The sequence below is a fragment of the Sphaeramia orbicularis genome, chromosome 16, assembly GCF_902148855.1.
Source record: "Sphaeramia orbicularis chromosome 16, fSphaOr1.1, whole genome shotgun sequence".
NCBI classification, from domain to species: domain Eukaryota; kingdom Metazoa; phylum Chordata; class Actinopteri; order Kurtiformes; family Apogonidae; genus Sphaeramia; species Sphaeramia orbicularis.
The window spans coordinates 35037496-35062964 of NC_043972.1; the positions used below are offsets into that span (position 1 = coordinate 35037496).

The 25469-nt window shown below is 37.6% G+C and overlaps 1 protein-coding gene and 1 long non-coding RNA gene across 3 annotated transcripts in view; both read right to left on the reverse strand.

Annotated features, from left to right (window-relative positions):
* The window catches only part of snx27b (sorting nexin 27b), an 11409-nt gene extending 4201 nt beyond the window's left edge, over nucleotides 1-7208 (reverse strand). For both annotated transcript variants that reach the window (XM_030158116.1, XM_030158118.1), the window contains exons 1-10: nucleotides 6748-7208; nucleotides 3847-4078; nucleotides 3546-3738; nucleotides 3265-3329; nucleotides 3050-3154; nucleotides 2857-2935; nucleotides 1403-1566; nucleotides 670-759; nucleotides 223-372; nucleotides 16-144 (exon numbers count right to left, since the gene is read on the reverse strand). In XM_030158116.1, coding sequence (XP_030013976.1) covers nucleotides 16-144; nucleotides 223-372; nucleotides 670-759; nucleotides 1403-1566; nucleotides 2857-2935; nucleotides 3050-3154; nucleotides 3265-3329; nucleotides 3546-3738; nucleotides 3847-4078; nucleotides 6748-7079 — 1539 coding nt within the window. In that variant the 5' untranslated portion in view covers nucleotides 7080-7208. The remainder of the gene's footprint in view (nucleotides 1-15; nucleotides 145-222; nucleotides 373-669; nucleotides 760-1402; nucleotides 1567-2856; nucleotides 2936-3049; nucleotides 3155-3264; nucleotides 3330-3545; nucleotides 3739-3846; nucleotides 4079-6747) is intronic.
* A 9975-nt stretch (nucleotides 7209-17183) lies between these two features.
* Nucleotides 17184-18412, reverse strand: LOC115435921 (uncharacterized). The gene is made up of 3 exons (XR_003937751.1): nucleotides 18341-18412; nucleotides 17528-17673; nucleotides 17184-17419 (listed from the first exon to the last, which is right to left on the reverse strand). It is a non-coding gene; the product is annotated as an uncharacterized LOC115435921 (long non-coding RNA).
* Between the last annotated feature and the right edge of the window lie 7057 nt (nucleotides 18413-25469).

A 25469-nucleotide genomic window follows, 5' to 3' on the forward strand; every position in this document is an offset into this window, starting at 1 on the left:
ATGTGTCATACTCACATAAGGTGTGAAGATTTTGACCCAGCGTGGTTTCTTCTCTCCCCGTGCATATTCGAAGCAGAATGCCATGCCCTCTTCATCCGTATCCCACCTCTGCATCTCTCCCCATTCAAATGCAATCACCTGGTTCTGTAACCATTTACAGCACTCATTACTCTGGCTATTTATACCAAAACCAAACACGCAGTAACAAACAGTAGGCCTTGCCTCAAGTGTCCCTTCCTCAGTGCAGGCGTGCAGTTTAAAGTGGTGAATGCTAATGGCTGTGATGACGTGGCCTTTACGTCGCGAGTCACAGGAACAGTGGGGGAATATGATCTCATTGTATCCCTCGCAACCTCTCAACAAACTCAGATACTGGAAGAGAAGAAGGCAGGAAACAAAAACAACAGACATGGTGAAGTGACTGTAACAGCGCATTCCCATCAATACACCTCCTACTGACCTGAGATTGGAGAGACCTGTTGATTAACTGTGACAATGTGAACATACATAGCATATATGTGTGTCTGCTCCACTTTCCCAGATTATACATAATAATGGGACACTGCACCACTGGAAGCGTAATTCCCATACAATCCCCCTTCTTTTCATATGTGTAAATTATTTGTAGGAAATAGTTGAGCAGTTTGTGTCACCAAGCAAGAGACTGACCATAGACATCTTCTTTTGCTCAGCGAGCTTCTGCAGCTGGTAAGACTTCTGCTCTGCTTTCACAAAGCCTTTCTTCACATCATCCACAGCCTGAAAAAATACCAGATTTGAGACACTGTTTTTGTAACATGTACACAGATGCATTTACAGGGTGGGGAAGCAAAATTTACAATCAACATTTAGGTGTTTTTTCTCAGCAGGCACTACGTCAATTGTTTTGAAACCAAACATATATTGATGTCATAATCATACCTAACACTATTATCCATACCTTTTCAGAAACTTTTGCTCATATGAGTAATCAGGAAAGCAAATGTCAAAGAGTGTGTGATTTGCTGAATGCACTCGTCACACCAAAGGAGATTTCAAAAATAGTTGGAGTGTCCATAAAGACTGTGTATAATGTAAAGAAGAGAATGACTATGAGCAAAACTATTACGAGAAAGTCTGGAAGATACTATTAAAGAGGAATGGGAGAAGTTGTCACCTGAATATTTGAGGAACACTTGCGCAAGTTTCAGGAAGCGTGTCAAGGCAGTTATTGAGAAAGAAGGAGGACACATAGAATAAAAACATTTTCTATTATGTAAATTTTCTTGTGGCAAATAAATTCTCATGACTTTCAATAAACTAACTGGTCATACACTGTCTTTCAATCCCTGCCTCAAAATATTGTAAATTTTGCTTCCCCACCCTGTAGATACAACACAAACCAGGCACACAGCATACACACCTGGTGAAAGAAGTAGTTGACAGCAAGCTGGTTGTCGTTGAGCAAAATCTCCTCCTCCGTAGTGAAGAGCCACTTTCGCATGGTGAGACAGGTTCCTGGGATGGCTGAGGTATAATTCTGTATATACAGTTTATGGGGGAACTCATTGGGGGCAAGCTTACGCACTGGTAACAAAAGAGAAAGAAAAAAACAGACAGGGAATAAGCTTATTTTTTATTATTTGGCAGGGATTTAATGTGCTCATTGACATGCATTTGTGAATGATCTTTATGAATGACACACTATAGGAAAGATGCCTGTTTCACAACTATGACATTAGATACACATGCTGACAAAAATGAAAGGCACCGTAATACTGGTGCAACTATATGACTGATGAATTAAGTAATATCTCCATAATACAAGCAAATAGGCTATAAATATCACACATTACAACATTTTGCAGCTTTTATTTACCTTAAACATATATCAATGTTATCAATATAATTTTTACTGCATGTTTAACATTGGCAATTATGTATATTTAAATTAAAGCAACAAATACAAGGCAACAAGAGAAATAAATGAGGTCAAAAACAAAATAATGATTGTCCTAAGACATCTATAAATTTAACTGTAGCTTCTCGGGACTCCTTTAATAAAGTAAAAGAGCGTTGGTGGCAAATGACCAACCTATCTACGATTTCAAACAGAAACCGTCCCTGAGTTAAGGGTGAAATGATTTATCAAGGGGTAAAAGGTCATTCTTAGAGTATCCATTATATGCTGCACCACTTTGTACATTAAATGTGAAGTATCTTCAAGTCAACCATGAAACTACGTTATAAAAAGGCTACAGTGAATGTGACGATTCATCATTTTTTTATAATGCAGAGGACAACCATAACTGCTGTCTTCCTAGCAGTTCAGAAATAAGAAAGACCACAGAGAATGGAAGTTGAGAAAATTCCAATATTTATGATTATCTACACAGCAGCTGATAAAAACATTAATGACTTTTTCACATTAATGCATGACTGCCTAATTTGATTTTCTGTCTGAAACAAACAAGTTTAAATTCTTGTGACTTGTAAAAAAACTCATGTAATGCAGTAGAAACAGACTGAGCACATTGTTTATGGGTAATATATTCAGTGGCCATGTGAGGCTGAAATGAACTACTTCTGATATGGGTCAAATTATTATTATTTTTTAATTGACATATCCTTGCACCACTGTAGCCATAAGAAGATGAGAAACAGTCACACTGACCTCATTAAAAGTGAGAAATATAGATTTTTTTCTAGAAGACTCGAGGACTCAACTGCATCCAATATACATACAAATATATGTCAACCATTTGTTGACAACTACTTCAATTTATTTTGATTCAATATTAATGGAATTTTCAGTGTGTTAAATTGCACTAATGTACACAAAGATGAATGAACTATGAACTACATGTTCTTACTCACCAAAGGTGTGGTTGATGACCTCAAACAGGGCAAAGTAGCTGGCTGTTATACTGTCCATCCCTAGTTTCATTACCACTGCCTGCAGGAAAAAGAAACAGTGGAAAAATGTAAGAAAGGAAACAGAAAGATTACACCATGAGCAAGAGAAAATGACACACAGGCCTTACTATATGCACTTACTATATATGCTTACCTGGTAGACTTGGTCTGTGGTCGAGTTTTTGCGGACTCTGACAGTGAGCGTGGTTTTATCGGGCATGGCTATTCTCAGCTCCACATCTGACACACCATTATAGTTCTATAGTGACGCAGAGATGAAAATAGAACATAAGAACAAGCATTTTCAAACTGCATGAAGAAGGCACAAAAACCCACTGAACTTCTTGTTCTCTCCTTTTTTTTTTTTACCTCATCTGATTCAGACAGGAACTCTTGCATGATGTCACTTTCTCCAATGACACGTACAGAACACACTGCAGATACAACACAAAATATAGATGAACACTTTCTGACATGAAACATGCAAAATAATATTAGTTCATTATTGCATAATGGCTATAGAGTTGCATTTTTTTTTTAAGTTTTCCCCAAAACCTTTGCCCCATTCCTCAATTTTGCATGCCTCAGGAGATAATTCCATTCTTTACTTTAAAACTTTTAGAGGTACACTGCTCCACTCTCTCTCTTACCTTTCTCCAAATATTCTTCCAGACCTCTGCGTCTTGCATCCAGCTGCTGCTCTGACAATGAAAAAGGCCATTTCCCAGGCAACTTGGGGAACGTGAAGTTGGCAAACTCCCTTTTGAGGTTTTGGTGAAGAATCACAAACTCCCGGTAGCGCTTAGAACACAGCTGCCTGCCTGCCATATACACATTATATACCTAGACGCACAGTAATTCACAGGAATAGAGTAATGAGAATCTAGTAAAATAGAATTCAGTGCTATGTTGAGAGCCACCTGTTACCTATATAATAGCATATGAACCCACCACAAACTTTTCCTGATTGAGCTCTGTGTGTTTGTAGCTTGGCACAGAGATAGGGACAGCCTGCTTGTCTGAGTAGTCATAACAGGATTGAGCTGAACCATCATCTCCAGGATCCAAGCAGTCTGCTTCCTGGGGCGGGACGGACAGCACAGCCAGCACCAGCTCCCTCTCCCCTGCCCGGATAAGGTCGACAACCTGCTTATGAGTCGCTCCTTCCACATTCACCCCATTACTGTTAAAAAGAGGACCACAGGTAGAGGTAAATGGTAGGGAACAGATTATTATAAAACAAGGAATCAAATAAAACTTCAAGGCAAAAATCAAAATGTCAAATTTTAGAATAACTCCAACACATAACGATGTTTAATTCAATTTAAACTGACTATCAAAATCAAAATACAATTCAAGAATCCTGATGGATAGCCAATCATATAGTGCTATCTATCACAAAAGGTAAAATTTATTGCAGGACTGTTTATTCGGATGATGAGATGGCAGTTATGACAAATAATTGTAATATACACATCTGCTTTCTTAACAGCATGGGCAAAGTCTTGTTTTAATTCTTGGCACAACTGATGTTTAAATGAATGGAGCCCCTTCATGCCCTTACCACAGCTGAATGTGAGCAACACTGGGTGTGTGCACTTTGCCTGCCATGTAACTGAGGCATGCACTGATGACAGTGCTGTAGTAACATGGCCTATAGTTAACTTTACTTAAGAACACTCACACGCCCTTTTTTTTTTTTTTTTTTAAAGCTCTTAGCATCACCTTTAACTGCTTTGGATACTAATGTTATGGATGGATTGGCGAATAACAATCAACAATTATTTTTGTACTTTGACTTTCCTACTAGTAATGATTCTTTACAGTTTAAACTTTAAAGACAAGCTAACAAAATTTGCATGGCTTCATAATTTTTCCTCAAAAACTATTTGAACTTCCTGAATGGGATCCTGTTAATATGACTTAGAAATTCTTACTCACAATCTATGTTACATGACGTGACAGGAGCTGGTTATAGCACATGAAAATGGCAAACTTCATCAAGGTTTTCCATTTCTAATGACAGGCTGAATATAGACAATATTCCTGGAAAAATTTACTGACAGATAATCTGTTGCATCAGCTGTTCACAATACCAAGCAAAAACTGATATTTATGAAGCTCCATAACTATGATGTCTAAACAGACAGATAGAATTAAGCAAAGATTCAAAACTGACACACATACAAAACATAGCAGGTGTGGAGAAAAAGAGCAAGGACAATTTGTCTTCTTCTTTTGCAAAAATACAGACTAAGCATTTTTGCCGTACTTTTATTCTGGCAGCTTTATGACTATATAATAAGCACCTGATGTAATGGCCTTTGCACCTGCACGATCAGCACTTCTGCACATGACAAACACTTTTTAAGAGACCTTTTCCTGTGTTTTTAGTACTTTTGTCTTTATAATACAGATGAAAATCTACTTTCTAAGTTAAATTTAAGCGTAACACTTTTTAAGTGTTACATTTAAAGAAAAAAGATTTGTCTGCATTGAAGGCTAAAAGGAGTTGTGTGTTAATGTGCAATTATATATTGATAGTGTAAAGAACAGGACAGCAGCTATAGCTGGTGTGCACACACTGTACTGTGTGAAATGTGTATAAACAAGACAACAGGCCAACAATGTCTAATCTTCAGCTTTGTAGAGCAGCTTGTAAGCTTTATTCACACATTGCATTGTAGAAACAGTGGACAAAGTTTCCCAAATTGTGCTAGTAAATTACCATGGGCTGATGGAGCCTTCAAACATATGAAGTTGTTTGCCAAGTAAATGGCATGCATTAACATAGAATAATGGAATAAATACCATGCTCTCAATAATCCGCATAGTACCAGTAGTCAAATGATTACTTGGCTAATGAAACTGAACATACGATGAAACAAATAGTCCTCCATTATACAGTATATACTGTACAACTACATATGCATACATGAGCATACATCAGCATACATGTACACATAAACAGCAATAATGGGGTCAACAAACTGCCAGGTTACTGCAGGCCATCCATTGACTGCGCAGTGTGCAAACGCTAGCCAATGAGACACAGAATTTCAGAGAGCAAAGCCAATCAGAAGTGAACTGAAAGCATCCCTCTCTTTCTGCATTTCCTTGTTTCTCTCTCTCTCTCTCTTTCTCTTTCTCTCTCTCTCTCTCTCTCTCTCACACACACACACACACACACACACACACACACACACACACACACACGAGAATCAGTACTGATGCTGAGCCTTATGCTGTGTGTTCCGCTCCATAGCAACAGAGTCTAACATCACCAGGCAGTCTCCATGCATACTAACCAGGGAGGACGACTTCTTTCATCTTAAACGCAGCAGACACATCAGAGCTCAGTGACAGTCAACCTGAAGCCACTTGCAGCTGATTTACAAGTTTAGAGACTGCTGATTATGTTGACTTTGTTTACCTTTGTTGGTGTAAAAGAAGCTAGGCCGGTGCGTGCTCTGTGTATGCACAAGTATTCTGCATGACCTACACATGGTGATATGAATGTGTGCAAAGATGACTTGAGAATATCGGGCATGCAGCCGGTGAGTGGAATAGGTTTTGATGTGAAGTGAATCCCTAATGATCCCGGATCTTTTCTCTCAGATAAAGACAGATACCTCTTTCATTAGGATGGACGATTTTTCTTCCCTGCAAGTGTAGTGTAATACTGCATACACAGGTTTCAGTGACTAACAGTGTAGAGGCAGGGGATGATACCTGCTTGCAAAGGCTTTACAGGCAAGCGATGCAATATAAAACAGTCTTCTGAACACTCCTGGTCTGTTTAGGACTGGACTAAATAAATAAATAAACAAATAAATAAGAGCATCCACTTACACCTCTAGGATCCTGTCCCCCTTAGAAATGCCGGCTCTGTCAGCAGCACCTCCCGGTAGAACAGCACTAACATGTTGCAGCGGAGCGTACAGTTCCCCGTTGATACTCCGTAACTGTCCCCCTTCACTAACTTGTCCCCGAACATTGAACCCATAGCCCGAATCAGACTTCACTATCCGGACTAGCCTCGGGCCTGAAGTAACGGTGGTTGCCGTCTGGCAGCTGCCGCCGGTGCTCTGAGTAACGTTACCGCCGCCAGAGCCGTTACGAGAGGAAAGGTGAGGCAACGGAGGGACCGACGAACAAAACCCTTGTCCCTCGACGTCGGCCATTTTTCTACACTATTTTCACCATGCACTCTGATTCAAGTAACATAAAATATCCTTCAAAGATTAGCTCGAAGTAGCAGGCTAATGAGCTCGGCTAGCTAACTGGCCGAGAGAAGACGGAAAATGTCGAGAGTGTCCGATAATTGGCGAGACCGCCCCAGGACGCGTTCCATTCCATTTCATGTGGGTCACATTCAGATGCCTCTGGAGTGTGGAGGGCATTCAGATAGAGCATGGCTTTGTAGTATAGAGTAAGCGCCGCATCGCTACGGCGTCCAAGTACTCTAAAGTCGGTAGTATCCTGTAATGGAAACGGTCTTCAGGAATAGTACCTGGTACCCGAGTCGAGCCGAGCCGAGCCGAACCGGTTCCATGTAGTGGAAACGCGGCATAAGACACTTCATATTCTAATTATGGGATGGGGGGGCGGGGGGGGTCCTCAACTTAAACACAAGTAAATGTGTGTTCTAATTTAATAAAATGAAACACTGTCTATCTATCTATCTATCTATCTATCTATCTATCTATCTATCTATCTATCTATCTATCTATCTATCTATCTATCTATCTATCTATCTATCTATCTATCTATCTATCTATCTGTCTATCTGTCTGTCTGTCTGTCTATATAATATGATATAAAAATATATTACATACTATATAATACTATGTATATTTGTATATAACTTATATTCTAAACAATAATAACAATAACAATAAATATATAGTATTACACTTTATATTCTAACAATGGGACAAGAAAAAACACAAATAATTGCATACACATACTTTAGTTTTTGTTAACATGCAATACTCTTTATGCCAAACTGAGGTGTTTTCTGTTTTTTAATTCATTTCATGAAATTATGTGATGTTATGTGCGGAAAAAACACACAAAAACATTCAAGGGTGAACAGGAAATACAAAAGAGAATCTTCTATTTATAATACAAATTTTTTGCACATATATACATATATGAATACATAAATAATTAAATAAATAATAACAGTAACAACAACAATAATAATAATAATAAATACATAAATGAAATTGAATCTCAGAACATCAAACTTAAAGTAATTCATGAATAAATATGTAACTGAAATCAATAAAAAAAAAATTTAAAAAAAGTAGGGTGAATGGACATCTCGTATTTCCACTTTAGAAGCCTAATTTCAGCCAAGGGCCACTAATGTCATAAATACGTTCTAATGGTGCATATTAATAGAGCTAAACTAGCTTTTTGGATCATCTTGAATTTAAATAATGCATCATTCAAATGACCAAAAGTGGTTTGTGGGTAAACTCCTCAGGACTTGGTGCATTGTGAAGAGTGAGTGATGCAGATCAATCAAGTGATTATACTGCCTGTATCCCATTGAGTTAGAGTCCAGAGAGGAAGATGATATTGATGAAGTGACATTAAATTATAGTGTTCTTTCCTTGATTTGAGGCATTTAATTCACATGGTGCAGACGTTGATACAATAGCAATGCTTCTTCAATATATATAAATTAATTAATGTATAACTAAATGATAATGCAACTTAAACATGATGATTCTATGGACCGTTAAATATCCCTCCTTGAATCATAATTGAGCCATGGACTAAAGGTACATGAATAATCCTTGACACTTGTCTTGATTTACCCAAATAGCACAAATATGGAGAATCCAATGAATTCTAATGATCCGTAGCATGCCAGCATTAGCACAAGTAATATGTTTATGACTTAACAAACATTGTGTATAGGGGGGTGTATAATCATGCTTAGAGGGGTTGATGGTGATCCGGTGGACATTCAGCAACTACCTCTCACTTAATGCATTTTATTCTAAACTTTGATAGTTGTAAGCCATGTAAGCCAAAAGCAAGAAAAACAGCAACAACAAATAGGCTGAGCTGGTTTAAAAGACTTCTGGTTACTTTCACTAATCCTATATCGAAGTATTCTGTAATGATTCAATAGCAAATTTCTGCAGTTGCAGCTAATTTGCCAGGAAAACGCCACAATAAACCACAACATAACACAGACAATCCCTCACCACATACAGAAAACAACCCAATGTTCTTCATTTAAAATATCCCAAGAGCTAGACAGAGGTGCCCAATGTAGATGTTTTTTTACTTTCAGGTAATTTTGTAAAACTGCATTCTCCTCATTGCCTGCCAGGTGGAGCAACAGTATCAAACACTGAGTGTGAACAAATACTTGCACAGTATTAGTTGTTCAAATGTGTCGTCTTTTATGGGGATTTACTGCATTGTAAAAAAAAAAAAGAGCATTTAAATGTACGTAATTCTGATAAACTTAGTCAATCAAAGAGTACATTACACCTTCTATGCTTAAGGACCAGTTGAAATGGGTAATACATTTGAAAATCGCTGAAGAAGAAACACTACTGCTATGTCTGTAATGTCTGTGTCACATAAAAAACATGTTTTTTTAAACTGGTTGAAGTAAAAGCCCTCTATTGTCATTATTTCATTAGCATTTCAAACAGGCATTTTTTTGTTAATTCAAAATTCTTCTGGTGTTTGTAAAATGTTATTGATTGTGCCATTTTTTTTTTCTTCACCTACGTACATGGCTCATCTGGAACAGGTAATTCATCCCATCCCCTGTGGACATTTATGAACCATTTCTATTTTGATACAAATGATTTGATTAGTTTTCAATATGACTATTTTAGGATTTAATGGTAGCAAGAAAAGCAGCAGGAAAATTTGGAATCATCCAGTTGAAGTTCTTTATTTCTTGAGCTCATCTTTACATATTTATGTATAACTGAGCATCAGTGACCACTGCAGACTGAATACTGTTTTCATGACTAACATATACTGTCCTGTCACAGTGTATTTGACTAGACTTGTGCATAGTATGGAGTATTTCTTTATGTTGTACTGCTTCTGTGTCAATATTTACCTCCGCCAAGGAGGTTATGTTTTTGCCAGGGTTTGTTTGTCTGTTTGTTTGTTTGTTTGTTTGTCTGTCCGTTAGTGTGCAACATAACTCAAAAAGTTATGGACAGATTTGGATGAAATTTTCAGGGTTTGTTGGAAATGGGATAAGGAAGAAATGATAAAATTTTGGTGGTGATCGGGGGTGGGGGGGCCCACGGGGGGGGCCACTGATCAGCCTTGGCGGAGGTCTGTGCTCTCCGAGTGCTTCTAGTTTGTTTTGTGTCAGTTGGTAACTTTAAATCTGAGCAGACCAAAATTACATGTGGAGTCCCCCAAGGCTCCATCCTGGGGCCCCTCCTGTTCAACATCTACATGCTTCCACTGGCTCAGATCATAGAAAAAAACAAAATAGATTACCATAACTATGCAGATGACACACAGCTCTACATTTCAATGTCCCCAGGTGACCATAACCCCATACAAGCACTGGGTAAATGCATGGAGCAAATATCTGAATGGATGGGCCATAACTTTCTTCCGTTAAACAGAGAAAAAACTGAGGTAGTCGTTTTTGGACCCAAGGAGGAGCGTCTTAAAATCAGCATGCAGCTCCAGTCACTTCAGTTAAAAACCTCAGACCAGGCCAGGAATTTGCGTGTTGTCATGGATTCAGACCTGAATTTTAAAAACCACATACAAACAATTACAAAGTCAGCTTACTATCACCTCAAGAACATTTCTAGGATTAAAGGACTGATGTTGCAGCAGGACCTTGAAAAACTTGTCCATGCATTTATCTTTAGTCGAGTTGACTACTATAACAGTATCTTCTGTGATCTCCCTAAAAAGTCTATTTGATGACTGCAACTGATCCAGAATGCTGCTGCTCGAGTCCTCACTAAGACCAAGAGAGTGGACCACATCAGTCCAGTTCTGAGGTCTCTACACTGGCTCCCTGTCTCTCAGAGAATAGACTTCAAAATTTTCTTACTAGCATATAAAGCACTGAATGGTTTAGGCCCAAAATACATTAGAGACCTTCTAGTTCAGTATGAACCATCCAGACCACTTAGGTCATCTGGTGCAGGTCTGCTCTGTGTTCCCAAAGTCAGAACTAAACATGAAGAATCAGCGTTCAGTTTCTATGCTCTGTATATCTGGAACAAACTACCAGAAAATATCAGGTCTGCTGAGAGTCTGAGTTCCTTTAAGTCCAGGTTAAAGACTCACCTGTTCACTGCTGCCTTTGACTAAAAGGCTTTTGACTTTTTAAATTTTATATTCTCTTTTAAACTCTGCACTGCAACTTTTACTTTAATATGTGTGTGTTTTCATTTTTATTTTATTTTATTCTATTTCATTTTATTTTTTTGATTTTATGTGTTTTCTTACTCGCTGTTTTTAATCACCTTTTTTTACGGAAGCGTATTGCATTCACAAAAAAAATAATAATTTCGGCTCTGTTTTTCTGAATTAATGAGATAATTATCTCATAATTACGAGAAAAAATAAGTTAAAAAAAAATCGGCGCTGTTTTTCTGAGTTTATGAGATACTGTTTCCTGAAAAAAAAAAAAAAGCTCTGTTTTTCTGAGTTTATGAGATACTGTTTGCTGAAAAAAAAAGCTCTGTTTTTATCAGTTTACCAGATACTGTTTTCCGAAAAAAAAAAAAAAAAAGCTCTGTTTTTATGAGTTTACGAGATACTGTTTTCCGGAAAAAAAAAAAAAGCTCTGTTTTTATGAGTTTACGAGATACTGTTTTCTGAAAAAAAATAAAATGTGGCTGTGTTTCTCTGTCAGTGGGACAGTGGTCCCTGGTCCAGGCAGGAGCTCCTTCTATCTGTGCTGCTGAAAGCCTCTCGGGGGAGCGTGAAGTTGTTTCCGTTCTCGTAACCGGTTCCGATTACGGATCATGGAACTAGTTTCATTCACAGAAATCAGAACCAAGCCCCGCTTCGTGCACGGATCAAGCCCTTCAAGCACACCGGCGCTCGGAGCCTGTAACCCTGCTTCCTGACAGGGCACGACCGCGGTGATGGGAGTTGGCATTAATGAAGTCAAATAAAATGACATTCACCAGCATTAAAGAAAATATACACAGCAGAAGAGTGCAAATGTGGATTCATTTATTTGTCGGACCTGATGGAAAGCATTAGTCAGAACTAGATCCATGGAGGAGCGGCTTGGTGTACCGGTTCGTCCCCCCTCCAATAACTTTCCATCAGGTCCAGGTGGACAGCTATCCGCTCCCCGGTGTGTAAGCCGGACTGGAGCGGGTGGACGGAGCAGCTCAACTCGACAGAACCCCGGCGCTCGGAGCCTGTAGCCCGGCTTCTTGACAGGACAGGACGCGGTGATGGGAGTTGGCATTAATGACTACCACTACTACTAGGACTCCTGCCATGGGGCGGGTGTCCTGTCCCGGTGCATTGGGCCGACCAGGTGAACCAGTGTTTTCCATGGCTGGTGGTCCTGTGCCAGCTGCTCTGCGTCCTCCATGGTAACTCCATGTTGTTGGAGGTCGCCTGCAATGACGTCGAGCCATCGGGTGCGGGACTTGCCTTGTGGTCGTTTCCAGTCTGCGGCCTTTGGGTCAAACTGAAGGATGGCTCTTGTTGGATGGTCAGGAGGGAGGCGGAGGACATGACCGAACCAGCGGGGGCGACGTTGCGCGGTCAGGTTGGATGCTTTGGGCTGGCGTGTGCGGGCTCAACTCGACAGAACAGCGGCGCTCGGAGCCTGTAGCCCGGCTTCCTGACAGGACAGGACGCGGTGATGGGAGTTGGCATTAATGAAGTCAAATAAAATGACATTCACCATGATTAAAGAAAATATGCGTCTTGGTGTCCCGGTTCACCCCCCACCCCCGGACAGCTTTCCATCAGGTCCAGGTGGAAAGCTATGGGGGTGGGGGGTGAACCGGGGCACCAAGAGCTCCTCCACGGATCTAGTTCTGACTAATGCGTTCCATTAGGTCCGACAAATAAATGAATCCACATTTGCACTCTTCTGCTGTGTATATTTTCTTTAATGCTGGTGAATGTCATTTTATTTGACTTCATTAATGCCAACTCCCATCACCGCAGTCGTGCCCTGTCAGGAAGCAGGGTTACAGGCTCCGAGCGCCGGTGTGCTTGAAGGGCTTGATCCGTGCACGAAGCGGGGCTTGGTTCTGATTTCTGTGAACGAAACTAGTTCCGTGATCCGTAATCGGAACCGGTTACGAGAACGGAAACAACTTCACGCTCCCCCGAGAGGCTTTCAGCAGCACAGATAGAAGGAGCTCCTGCCTGGACCAGGGACCACTGTCCCACTGACAGAAACACAGCCACATTTTATTTTTTTTCAGAAAACAGTATCTCGTAAACTCATAAAAACAGAGCTTTTTTTTTTTTTTTTTTTTCCAGAAAACAGTATCTCGTAAACTCATAAAAACAGAGCTTTTTTTTTTTTTTTTTTTTTTTTTTTTTTTCGGAAAACAGTATCTCGTAAACTCATAAAAACAGAGCTTTTTTTCCGGAAAACAGTATCTCATAAACTCATAAAAACAGAGCTTTTTTTTTTTTTTTTTTTTTTTTTTTTCCAGCAAACAGTATCTCATAAACTCAGAAAAACAGAGCTTTTTTTTTTTCAGGAAACAGTATCTCATAAACTCAGAAAAACAGCGCCGATTTTTTTTTTTAACTTATTTTTTCTCGTAATTATGAGATAATTATCTCATTAATTCAGAAAAACAGAGCCGAAATTATTTTTTTTTGTGGATGCAATACGCTTCCGTACCTTCTGTAAAGCACATACCTAAAACATGAGTCTATTTTAGCAAAGCTATGTCTGTGAAAAGAATAACAAATATGTACTGAAGGCAGATTCACTGACAACTTATTTTTGCAAGCACATAGTTAAATCACTGCAGGGTGTGGATATGGATTAACATGCCAACATGAGTGCTTTGTCAGAGTGATGAAGTAGACATTAGAGACTTAAATGAAAAAAAAAAAGGACAACAGACACGTGAAGCAGGGCGAGACAAATTTATTGATACTGCACATGTCGTGCCCAAAGTGCAAAATAAAATCACTAAAACACAATGAGTTTAGTTGAAGAGAAAATATATTGGTAGGATTTTAATTGGCAGCTTTGTTGCAAGTCGTAACATCACAGCAGCTGAATGCAGCTCCGGTTTAGTTTTGCCCCCCAGGAAAAGTTATCCAGAGGAAACTAACGTGAGATGCCTGTCTCAAATGCGTAGTTACAGTCTTCAGTCTCAGGGTTTCGTTCTTCTGACTGTTCCAAATGTCTGTACTGAGCTAGGAAATAAAGGCATTGAAATATGTTGCTCCCTCTGTGTAAATTTGTCCAATATATAGAAAGAACATAAAGAAACCAACAAACAAACCAATAAAATAAATAGATATGCCCCTCTCTTGACTTCTGGTTAACTAATTTAACCTTAAGTTTGGCTCTTGAGAAACTGAGATACGGTTAGAAAGAGAGCTTTGGAATTCTATAACATTTGGAAGATGTTTCTAGAAATAATTAAGAATGGTGATATTGAAGGGGTAGTGAATAACTGACTAATTGGGATCATATATCATTTACTGTGGGAATGTACATGTACAGCTTTATTTCAACTCTATACTTAAGTTTTATTTATTATGTAATTTAATTTGTTTTTTTTTTATTTGATACTCTCAGCACAATAACTGTGACATGTTTTTGAGGTTTATTTTCTTTATTTTCATTTCAAGTATTTATTTATTTATTTTGCCTTTTTTATATGTATTTTATTGTTATCTATTTCTTCTCTGCCATGTTCAAGATGTTCACGGTGTTTGATGGTTTTGTTATGAATGAAAATCAATAAACATATGCTTAAAAAAATAAATAAATATTAAAAAATTTAAAAAAATAAAATAAAATAAAAGAATGAGTGTCCCTTATCTCTCTCCACACCTACATAAGCTATACAAGTCTGGAATGTCGGGGCTCAATTTATGGAGCTTCTCATGTGTAAGATAAACCCTCAACAACCATTTATACTGCTCAAGCTTAAAATGTGTGCTAGCAGCTCTTTTGTACACCCTTCTCCAATCTTCAGCAGGTATTTCCACCTATAGATCCTCAGTCTATGCTTTTAATTTAGATTTTTTAAGGGGATTTTAAATGGCATGGAAACAGAAACATCAGAATGTAGATGTTTTGCCTAATTTGTTTACATCCTTCTCTCATCTGGATTTATGTATGTTTGGTTGCTACTATAACCTTGGTAATTGTGTAGTAATTGTTAAAGTTGCACTTTTCTTATGAGATTTCAGGTTGTTCATGGTTTTTCATGTTATTCACATTTTTCTAAAAGATACTTTGTAGATGTAAACATTTAATAATGTAATGTTACCTTTTTTACTCTAAAACATAGAGAAATGTTTGGAGTTGTCATTATTTGTAAGTTATTATCATATTATTTTACTAGTCTGACCCACTTGAGATCATATTGGGCTGAATGTGGCTCCTTACCTAAAATCAGTTTGACACCCCTGATTTAAATAATGTAATGCATGTATTATGTGCATAATTCTCACTGCAACAGATTACTTTAGAGATTATTAAAGAAGCAGCAAAGGATTGAGATGGCTTTTAAAGACTAACCTGGAGTGATTGCATATCTCTTGCGGCCATCCCAGTGTCAAGTGTGCTGGTATACTCTCAGTTAAGGTTGTCTGATAGAAGGATTGAACAGACTACACAGTTTAGACAAAAAAGTCACTCACTGTTATATTTTGTTGGACTGCCATTAGCTGTAAGTGGGGCACTGTCATGTGTCGTCGTGTGTGTTGATTTAGTTTAGGTATTTTGTTTTGTTTCTTCCTGTTTTGTTTTGGTGATGGTGGTCATCTTCCTGTTTGGTCTGCACTCTGTCAGTCTTGTCTCTGTCTTTCCTAACCCCACCATTGCTTGCACCTGGTGTCCCTCTTGTTATTGTCCACATCTGTTTGTGATCCCTGCCTTCCCTATATATTTCTCCTCACTCCCTTTGTCTCTTGTCAGTGCGTCGTTTCTGTGATCTTGAGAAGATCAACAAATGATAAGAATCTTGAACCTCATGTTATCAACCTTAGACTTTTTAGTTCGTATAGAGTACGTTGTACTTCTCTTTTAGTTATAAGGATTTTTTTTTAGAGCACGTTGTGCTTTCTCTTTTTGTTTATCCATTTTTGTACCTTGAGAACTTTGTTAAATAAATCCTTTTTTTGACCACTGAAAAAAGGTGTCTCGTTGCATTTGGGTCCACACCAAGTGTCGTGCCGTAACAGGCACACATTCAGCGTGGCATCATTTTGATAAGCTTATGCAATGTGACAGCAATTGTTTAGTCATATTTCTTTATGCATAACATTGTTGAACTTAGAACTAGACCAAATGAAGGGAGCCAGTGTGTGTATGTACTGTGTCATCTTTTAACACAGTGGTTCCCAACCATTTTTAGCTCATGACCCCATTTAAACATTACACATTTTTTGGTGACCCCAGACATTCAACAGACTTTTTTTTTTTTTTTTTTTGCTAAAATTAATTTGTTTTTGATCATGTAATAGTTTGCTATACTATGTTGCAATAAACATTAACTTTAGATGACATTTAGGCTACATAATGCATATTATTATGGACAGAGGCAGAAAAGCCAGGTGTAGGTTACTGCACAAAGTGAGAATTTTATTTTCCTTGGTCAGGATATGTACAGTCAGTCCAGCTTGGATTTACAAGGCTGACAATTAATACTGAACGAACAAGAACTCAAACTATGAATTATGAAAGAGCTGCAGCGTCTTAAACTGACTATAATGAACATTTGGAAGATAAACAGTACCACAGTGCTTCAGTTTCAGCTCCAGAGTTTGTCATGTCTTTTATGTATTGTAATTGTCTCTCTCAACTCACCATATATTTTTTATTAGAAAGTTGTTGTTTTTTTAATCAATTACCAGAAATTTCAGGCGACCCCATTTGAATTCCAGATGACCCCACATGGGGTCCCAACCCCAAGGTTGAAAAACACTGTTTTAACACGTCACAGTACACATTTGATGTGTTAAAAGATGTTTCAAAAGACATTTGTGCTTTAGTAGATGTGCAGCTGGGGACGTCAGGATCCTCAGATAGCATAACCTTTGTATATTATTCAAGAACTCACACAAAACACAAGTAAGATTTTTGGAAGCATTTATTGTGGTTTATAGAGTCACTGACATTATGTACTTCAAAGTCAGTGCATGGTAGATCCATGAATCTTGAACAAGAATCTGTACATGATCACTGTGATACTGGTTCTGAACAACTCATGAACAAAAACACCATTCCCACAAGAGAAAGGAACTCCTTGAAATCAACACAAGAATCTTTGTCTTGGTCCAACATTGTCAGCGTATCCTCAGCATCCTTCTAAAGAAAGAAAAACAGCAGGTCTCAGATTTATAAGTAGACTGTAAAGTAAAATTATGATACTGACAGAATTTTTCTGTTGATATGTAGTGCAACTTGTTTGCTTACGCAAGCTGATAGACCTGACCCGAACTCCGTGGCGAGTAATTTAGACAATTCTCCTTTGGTTAGTGTCTCACAGTCTCCGTCTTGTTTAGCATAGGTATGAAATGTGTCATACAACTGTGCAAGTACCTCACACATTCCCATGGTGTCTACAATGAAAAACATGCATATTTAATTACACTCACCCATGGGTGAGTGTAATTCGTCGTCTTTGTTTGTCTTAATTTCCTTCTACATATTGGTAATGTGAAATGTGGTTGGACCCCATGCCACACTTCATCCGTTTTATTAAAACATACACATACATATACAAATATATACTGTTTTTCATCACAGAATACAACTCAGTGAAGGCTGAAAATTTTCTTCTGTTTATGTTTTTGACCAAATGCTGTTTGTATTTCCAGTCACTATGACCTGACTGGGCATGCAGTTTTCTTCAAATAATTTAGGACACTCAATAAATACACTAGTGCTTTTCAGCACAGTTTGTTTAGAGGCCATTTTCTTGCACTGTGATAAATCTGTGAGCTCTCCTTTCTTTTTTAATCTCTTCTGTTTGCTATGTTCTAAAACCACATTTTTACTCATTTTATTTTATCACTAGAAATCTCAGTAGCATTAAATTATCAAGGTTTCTGTCTCTTGTCCAATTTCCAAAGGTTCTATTTATGAAATTATATTATAGATGTATATACTTTTACAGATTAATGTGCTTCAAAAATATCACCTTGCTCTATTTGCTAATGATGCACAGTGTTTGTCCAAAAATGCTTTATTTTACAAAGATTTTGAAGATGAAAGACTGAAACTCACCAAACTTGAGAAAACTCAGTTCAATCCAGATGGTGAAAGAGAGGAGGTTGTGGACAAATGACAGATGCAAACTTCCTTAAATACAAGTTGACCCACCCTTTTTGTAAACTAGCACCCTCCCCTCTCTTCCCGACTTTTTATTTTTATTTTCACCTCTGTCCTTTCTCCCTCACTTGAAGAGCTAATGCACATTGACACACATTTTTAGCTTTTAAAAGGATTTTATGTCTCTACTGTGACAAAACACATCTGAGCTGGTGTTAATATCAAAATGTGCATTTTATGGGTGAAAAGCAGCCCACTCTGTTTATTTATTTTTTTTCAAATCAGTGTTTCTCCTGCTCCTGACTTTGATGGTGGTATAGAGTCAACATTTGGGTGTTGGATATGAAAGCAGAGATAAGAAGCTTCTGAATCAAAGTCAGTGGCGTCTTACCAACAAACTCATAGTGTCTGATCAATTGGCAAATGCTACTTGAACTTTTTTCCTCATGAACATCCATCATGATTTAGCATTCAGTATAAATGCTGTTTTCATCAACAGTATACGTACATTCAGATTTGTTTACAGTCGCAAAACACAATCTCTGTCATGTCTTTTGCTTGAGATATAACATTAATAAATTTACAACACTGAAAGAGGATCACAGCAGACTTGCAGACCAGTAGTTTCTCCCGGTATCTTGTGTTGTGTACGTACACAGAGCATGTGCATGTGTGATGGCTTAGGGGAGAGGGCTTTATTTTCAATCTGTGCCAATTTTTGCTCTTCCCTGACTTTCAAGTACTGCTGCTTTAATATTCTGTAATGCCTTTAGTCTTAATTTCCCAGCTCAAATAGGTATCAAACAAAAGTATATTTGTATGTTAGAAAGTGCAGATACCTTCCCCTCCTTCAAACTAATCAGTTTGCAGGTACTGTATGTGTACAGACAGGCTGAGGTGATTCAGTACCAGAGAATGTTTGTGCATGCCACATGTGTCCTTGCGTCAATTGGGGTTAAGTTTACGATCATTGGTTTTGAGACATGTCAAATGTTGAACTTGTTTGTCTCTACCATTCAGCTTGATCAGGACAAAAAAAGAGGACAAAACCATTCACCTGTTTTCCCTCTTTCGTATTTCCACTGTAAAAACTGCGACTGATTTACCTTCGCATTGTAAAATAGGCTAAAGATAATGTTAATTCAAATGAATTAAACCTATTTAAATCAATTCACTGATTGATTTTCAAAAAAATTCAGTCAGAAATAATCTGATGAAAAATATGAATAGTACCACAATAAACAAATGCATTTATGTGATTTGATTCATTTTCCACCAGTTTATGTTGCCTCTTTGAAATGAAGTTTAAATGTGGTTATATGTGGTACTGATGTTCCCTACTCTCAACAGCAGGTATTGTAAAAAAACAGTTAGAAACATGATTGATGACTTTTATTATTAATGCACATATTTGATAACATAGATTATTGCTTGCTTAAATGTGACATGAAGGACATTATTGATGGCAAATCTAATAATGGAAGATTCATGTGTACAAGTGCTGGCTGGATTAAAAAATTAAAAGAAGAAAAATGTGTGAGAGGGGAAGGGGAGCAGAGAGGCAGCTTATTTCTGGGGACCAGACCAAGATAAGTCATCTATTCATACATGTGTCAATAAATACTAACATTACTACTATTACAAATTAATTTACATTTTATTTAGTGAGACAAATATAGGTGGTATACAGTGACACTGATAGAATGAAAGAAATAAAATGAATGAATGAAAGAAAGAAAGAAAGAAAGAAAGAAAGAAAGAAAGAAAGAAAGAAAGAAAGAAAGAAAGAAAGAAAGAAAGAAAGAAGCAAACTGAATATTGATTGAGGACTGAAGGAGGATCGAGAAAACAATAAGCTTGGTCAATGGGACTGCATCTAAATTATTGAAATCATTATTGAACTTGTCATTTGTTAATCTTTTTTCTATTGTATGTAAGCAGATAATATTTGTATTTATTTGTGATGCATGAAAGCTGTTTGTTTTGTCTTGATATATTTTTTGTAGCAGTGTCAGTGTTGTTAAGGAGATTTTCAAAGTCAATGTGGATTTCACCCGATTAAATAAAGCAAGTGAAAGTATTTTTGTTTACTGTGAGGCTTTTGGCACACTAGTTAAATAAACCTGAACAACCTGTTTTGTCTCTACTGCGTGTTATGTTCCCGCCTGGGAACAACACTCAGTGGTGACACCAAGGGGGGGGTACGGGGGGCAAATGCCCCCCTAGTCACAACCTTTGCTCCCCAGCTGCCCCCCCACCCAGATTTGGGCAAATCTTTGGGAAAATTCGGGCAACGAAGAAATATGAAAAATCCTTCAATGAAAGCGTACATAACACATTTTGATACACTTATAATACAACCAGGCAGACATGCAGAGGTTGTTTCTTATGAATAATATAGTTATGGGTTCATAATGATATGTGTGCCTTCAGTTCTGGAATGCATTAATACCTCCACTTGTATTGCATTCATCTTTCTTCTACATAAGAATTGTAAAGTAAAGAATTAGCACAAGTAGCATAAGGACTAGTTTTTTATGTTTTGAACCCATCTATTAATTACAAATAGTTCTGTTAACTGTTCAGGTCTGTTTTATCGCTCAATTTAAATTTCTGCTAGAAGATTATACCGGTCGGTATGAAAGTGGACGTAAGCCTACAGATGTTGTCAGTGATCATATACACGTGCATGTAGTGAAAGCCATTGTATACATACATTTTGTTTGATTAGTTGGTTAGGCTATTAGTTTTAACTTGTTTTTATAACATTTATTAACTTGCATACATTGGCATTGCCGTTTGTTTGCTGCATGTTTTTCTGATGTGTTTAGAGAAATATATGAAAGTAGGTTGTACCTATTAAATAATCATAACAGAAAGTCTGAGTTGTTCATGCTGTAGTTTTTAACAAATACCTTGAATACATTAAGTATTATCTGATTTTACCTAAAATTGCCCTCTATATGAAGTGTAATGGATAATACAGGATATATATATATATATATATATATATATATATATATATATATATATATATATATATATATATATATATACACACACATATATATATATATATATATATATATATATATATGTGTGTGTATATATATATATATATATATGCCGCTAAAACGCAAAGCGTTAATTTTTTTGTCTGCTCCCCTAACATATTCTTTGCCCTCCAGTTGCCCCCCCACTTTTAAAATCCTGGTGCCGCCACTGACAACACTGACAACAATACGTCAAATTGTGTGAGAGACAGAGTTGTTTCATTCATTCTTGTCCACAGGTCAGATGAAAGTGCAGAATGCAAAATTTTTCAACAAATAAAAGAAAAAGATACATAATTATTTTCTATAGTGTCAGTTCTTTCAGTTGTATATACATCTTTACAGATCTAGACATGATACTGGAGATGAATTATCCTGGCACAGAGTTCATCAGCCGTTGGTTGTGGTTGATAGTGATAAGGTGGGGGCCTTTTCACATGCCTTAGGAACTTGTGTAACATGTTTATATGCAAAGTTGAAATGTATTTGTAGTTGCAATGCAAATTATAAAAGACAGCAGTGTTAATAAAATTCACTTTGAGTTTTATTTCATAATGGACAGTATGAGCACAGCATATTTTAACCTTATTTAATTTGTACATGTAAATCTGTGCCTGACATTCAGGTTGCAACACATTTAGCTATTTGTTCAAGAAATAGTTACCTGATGTTAAAACCTGCACTTAAGTTTTTTGGTGTGCAACAGCACAGGGTCTTTGTTGTTGCATCATATTCGCTCCACCACCTGCAACCTCTTCTTCCTTACCCAGGGCTTTGTCATATGTGCAGAATGTGGTTCTACATTGTTTTGATGAAATACACATGGGTGTTCCTGCAAAGGTTGTCACTTTAGAAAGCAACATGTGCCGCTCCAAATGCTAAACATACAGTGGTGGAAAAAAGTTTCTGGACATCCCATGTTTTTGTGATCTATTGCTTAAAGAATCACTCTTAACCCATAAAGACTGAGTGCTCATTTTGTGGCAGTTCCCAAATGAATTTGTCTCTCTATTGACCTTTCTTAAATGATTCATCACCAATTATTAAAATATTATCCTCTGTATTTGACATTTTCATTGTAAATCATGTATTTCCCTATATTTGATTGCCTATACTTAATTTAGAGGCTGATGAAAGCTCAGAGTAAATTCAAAGGTTATTAAATCAGAAACAGAGAAAACTGACCCCACTGTCATTGATCCAACTCCATGGGTTTTACTGGTGAATCAGTGTTGTAGAAGATGACAGTGTTTCCACATTCACTACGGAGCCTCTGAACGTCCAAATGAGCCATATCTGATGACCAAGAAAAGATGACAAACTGCATTTACACCACTTATTTACATGTACTGTTAGGATTAGTGGATCAACAGTTATTAAACATATTAGATCAGTAGATGGTTTTGGTCGTGTGGATGTTTGGGTCTTTATGGGTTAAGTTATTGAACTCTGCCAAGTATTGTTCCATTCTCCAAACACACACGTTCCCTGTGCATGTGCAGTGTTCTGTTGAGGTTAAAACTGGATGTTTCATTAGATGATACCCTTTGAAGCACAGCCAAGGCATGACATGTTGAAACTGTCAAGAATGTAGTTTTGTCACTTTTGCAGCCACACCTTTTGAAATGCAAAAAGATTTGTCCCCCAAATATTTCATGATAATATTTGAGACTGTGTAACATTTTAACTGCGTCCAAAAACTTTTTCTACCACTCTACTTTAATTCATGCAATTCTTCATCCCTGTCTTAGATGGATACCAATTAATCTTTTTGTGTTTTGAGCCAGTGCAGCACTCATTATTGATGGTTTTCTTCAGTAACAAGTATTTTAATTTATTTTAGTTACAGAGCGGTCAGCCAAGCCTTTAGTTGATGCTCCTTTTGTGCCCAGTTACCATCCCCTCAACTGTTAACAATGAATCTGCTGGTAATGGGCTCTTACAGAACAGTGTTGACTCTCCTTTCTAAACTTTACTGTCTTGTTTTATCTCTGCCTCAGCTTTTTTTGTGTGTTGCAGGCATCAGAATTTAAAATTTACAGTATGAATATTTACAATTTACTATTAAGGTAGCTACTGGAAATAATTTATCTTGTCTTAGTACTTTTGTAGTTAAACAGAGCTGTTAAATAGTGGTCTACATAAATGTGCAATTGATGAACTTTAGTTTTAATAGTATTTTAGAAAATGTACCAGCTCATAATCAGGTTTGTACTGGCTTCACCTCTTAGCACGTGGAAAATGCAACACCAGTGTGTGAAGACACGTGATTATTTTTACTTGCTTTCACATATCCACGTGTCAAGGATGGAGGAAAAAAAGGCTAACCACACTGCAACATGTCAGCATTTTTTTTTAGTTTACCTGAGGCAAAGAAGAGAGAAAAGTAGGAAGTTGAGTAACAAACAAAAGGGGTCAAGTGTCGCCCTCTACTTGACAAGGTGATGCACGTTCACTGAGTTCTGTCTCCACTGACTTTTCATAGATATCATACATATTTATTTTGCTTAGAATTTGTGTGTTGCCAGTGGATTTTTAATTGTTTGTAGGTGATACGTGTGATCTTTAATTTTGCACATTTTGCAGATATGCTTTGAAAGATGATAAGTCTCAATCTGGTATTTGATAAGAGAGCATAAGTATAGCAGTGTCCTGGAAAGTGTAAACATACACAACAAAGAGACAGCCGAAAGCAAGGGTCTCAGACTTCCAGTCCAGTGAGCACTCTGGACTTTACATTAGTGGAGAGGAAGTAGAGAGGGTGGACTGCTTCAGGTACCTGGGAGTTTACATCACAGCTGATCTTACCTGGTCAGCACATATTGCTCATCAGGTGGGAAAAGCTCAGCAGAGACAATACTTTCTATATACTGTACTGAAGCAGGCTCACCTCCCTTAAAACCTACTGATTAGGTTCTATCAGGCCACTGTTGAGAGTCTCCTGTCCAATTACGGCACCGTGTGGTTTGCTAGTTGCACAGTAGCGGATATGACAACCATACAATGATGGTGAGAACAGAGGTGATGACTGGAGGCATATTACATCCTCTACCTGAAATTTAGGATGGCTGATGTCACAGGAAAGCCAGCTGCATCTCAAAGGACCCTATACACCCTGGACACCAACTGTTCACTCCACTTCCCCCTGGAAATACATCCAGGACATTGAGGGTACACACAAACAGACTGTGGAGAATTTTCAATCAACAGGTAGTGAAAGTTGTGGGGCCGCCACTATATGGAGAAAATACTGCATGTCCCAAGCACCTTACCCCAGGAACATATTTTAGTTGGTTTTTATTAGTCTATTTATTTCATATGCACTGCATTCTATTGGAATATTTTTCTTTTTTAATGATGCTGCTAAATTGTTTTTCATTGTACTATAACAATGACAATAAAGTTCTATTCTATTCTATTCTATTCTATTCTATTCTATTCTATTCTATTCTATTCTATTCTATTCTAAACATTGGCCAAGATTAGCAGTATTTTGATACTGCTGCTCCACCTGGATGGCAATAAGGAGAGTGCAGTTACGCAGAAATACCCTCAGGTATCACTGTCACTGTGAGCTCAAGAGGAGGAGAGGGCAGATGCCCTAGATTTTCTGTTATAATTTACAAGTAAATATAATATTGCAACTAATTTACTACTGTCACAAATGTCACAACATTGGATCAAATAAAGTTGCTAAATTAAGAGATAGATCATATCTACCACGCAGAATAATTCCGGTAGTTTGTTATAACAGGAGAATAAATACAAATTATGTTATAAATCAGCTCCTTGAGTCTTTCAACATCCTCCCAAGGTTTGGATTCATGTTCATTCCTTAATAGATTTGGATGTGATTTCAATGTCTCCCCTATTATCAGAGTATTTTTACACTCGGCCTATGGGATACCGAGGTGCAGACATGAAGTGAGACTCGCCTCCTTCCATGTCCCTTAACAAAAGGGAGCACATTAAAAAGAATCGACCAGCAATCAACCAAGCTGTGATATGAATTACTTATTTATACAGAAGTA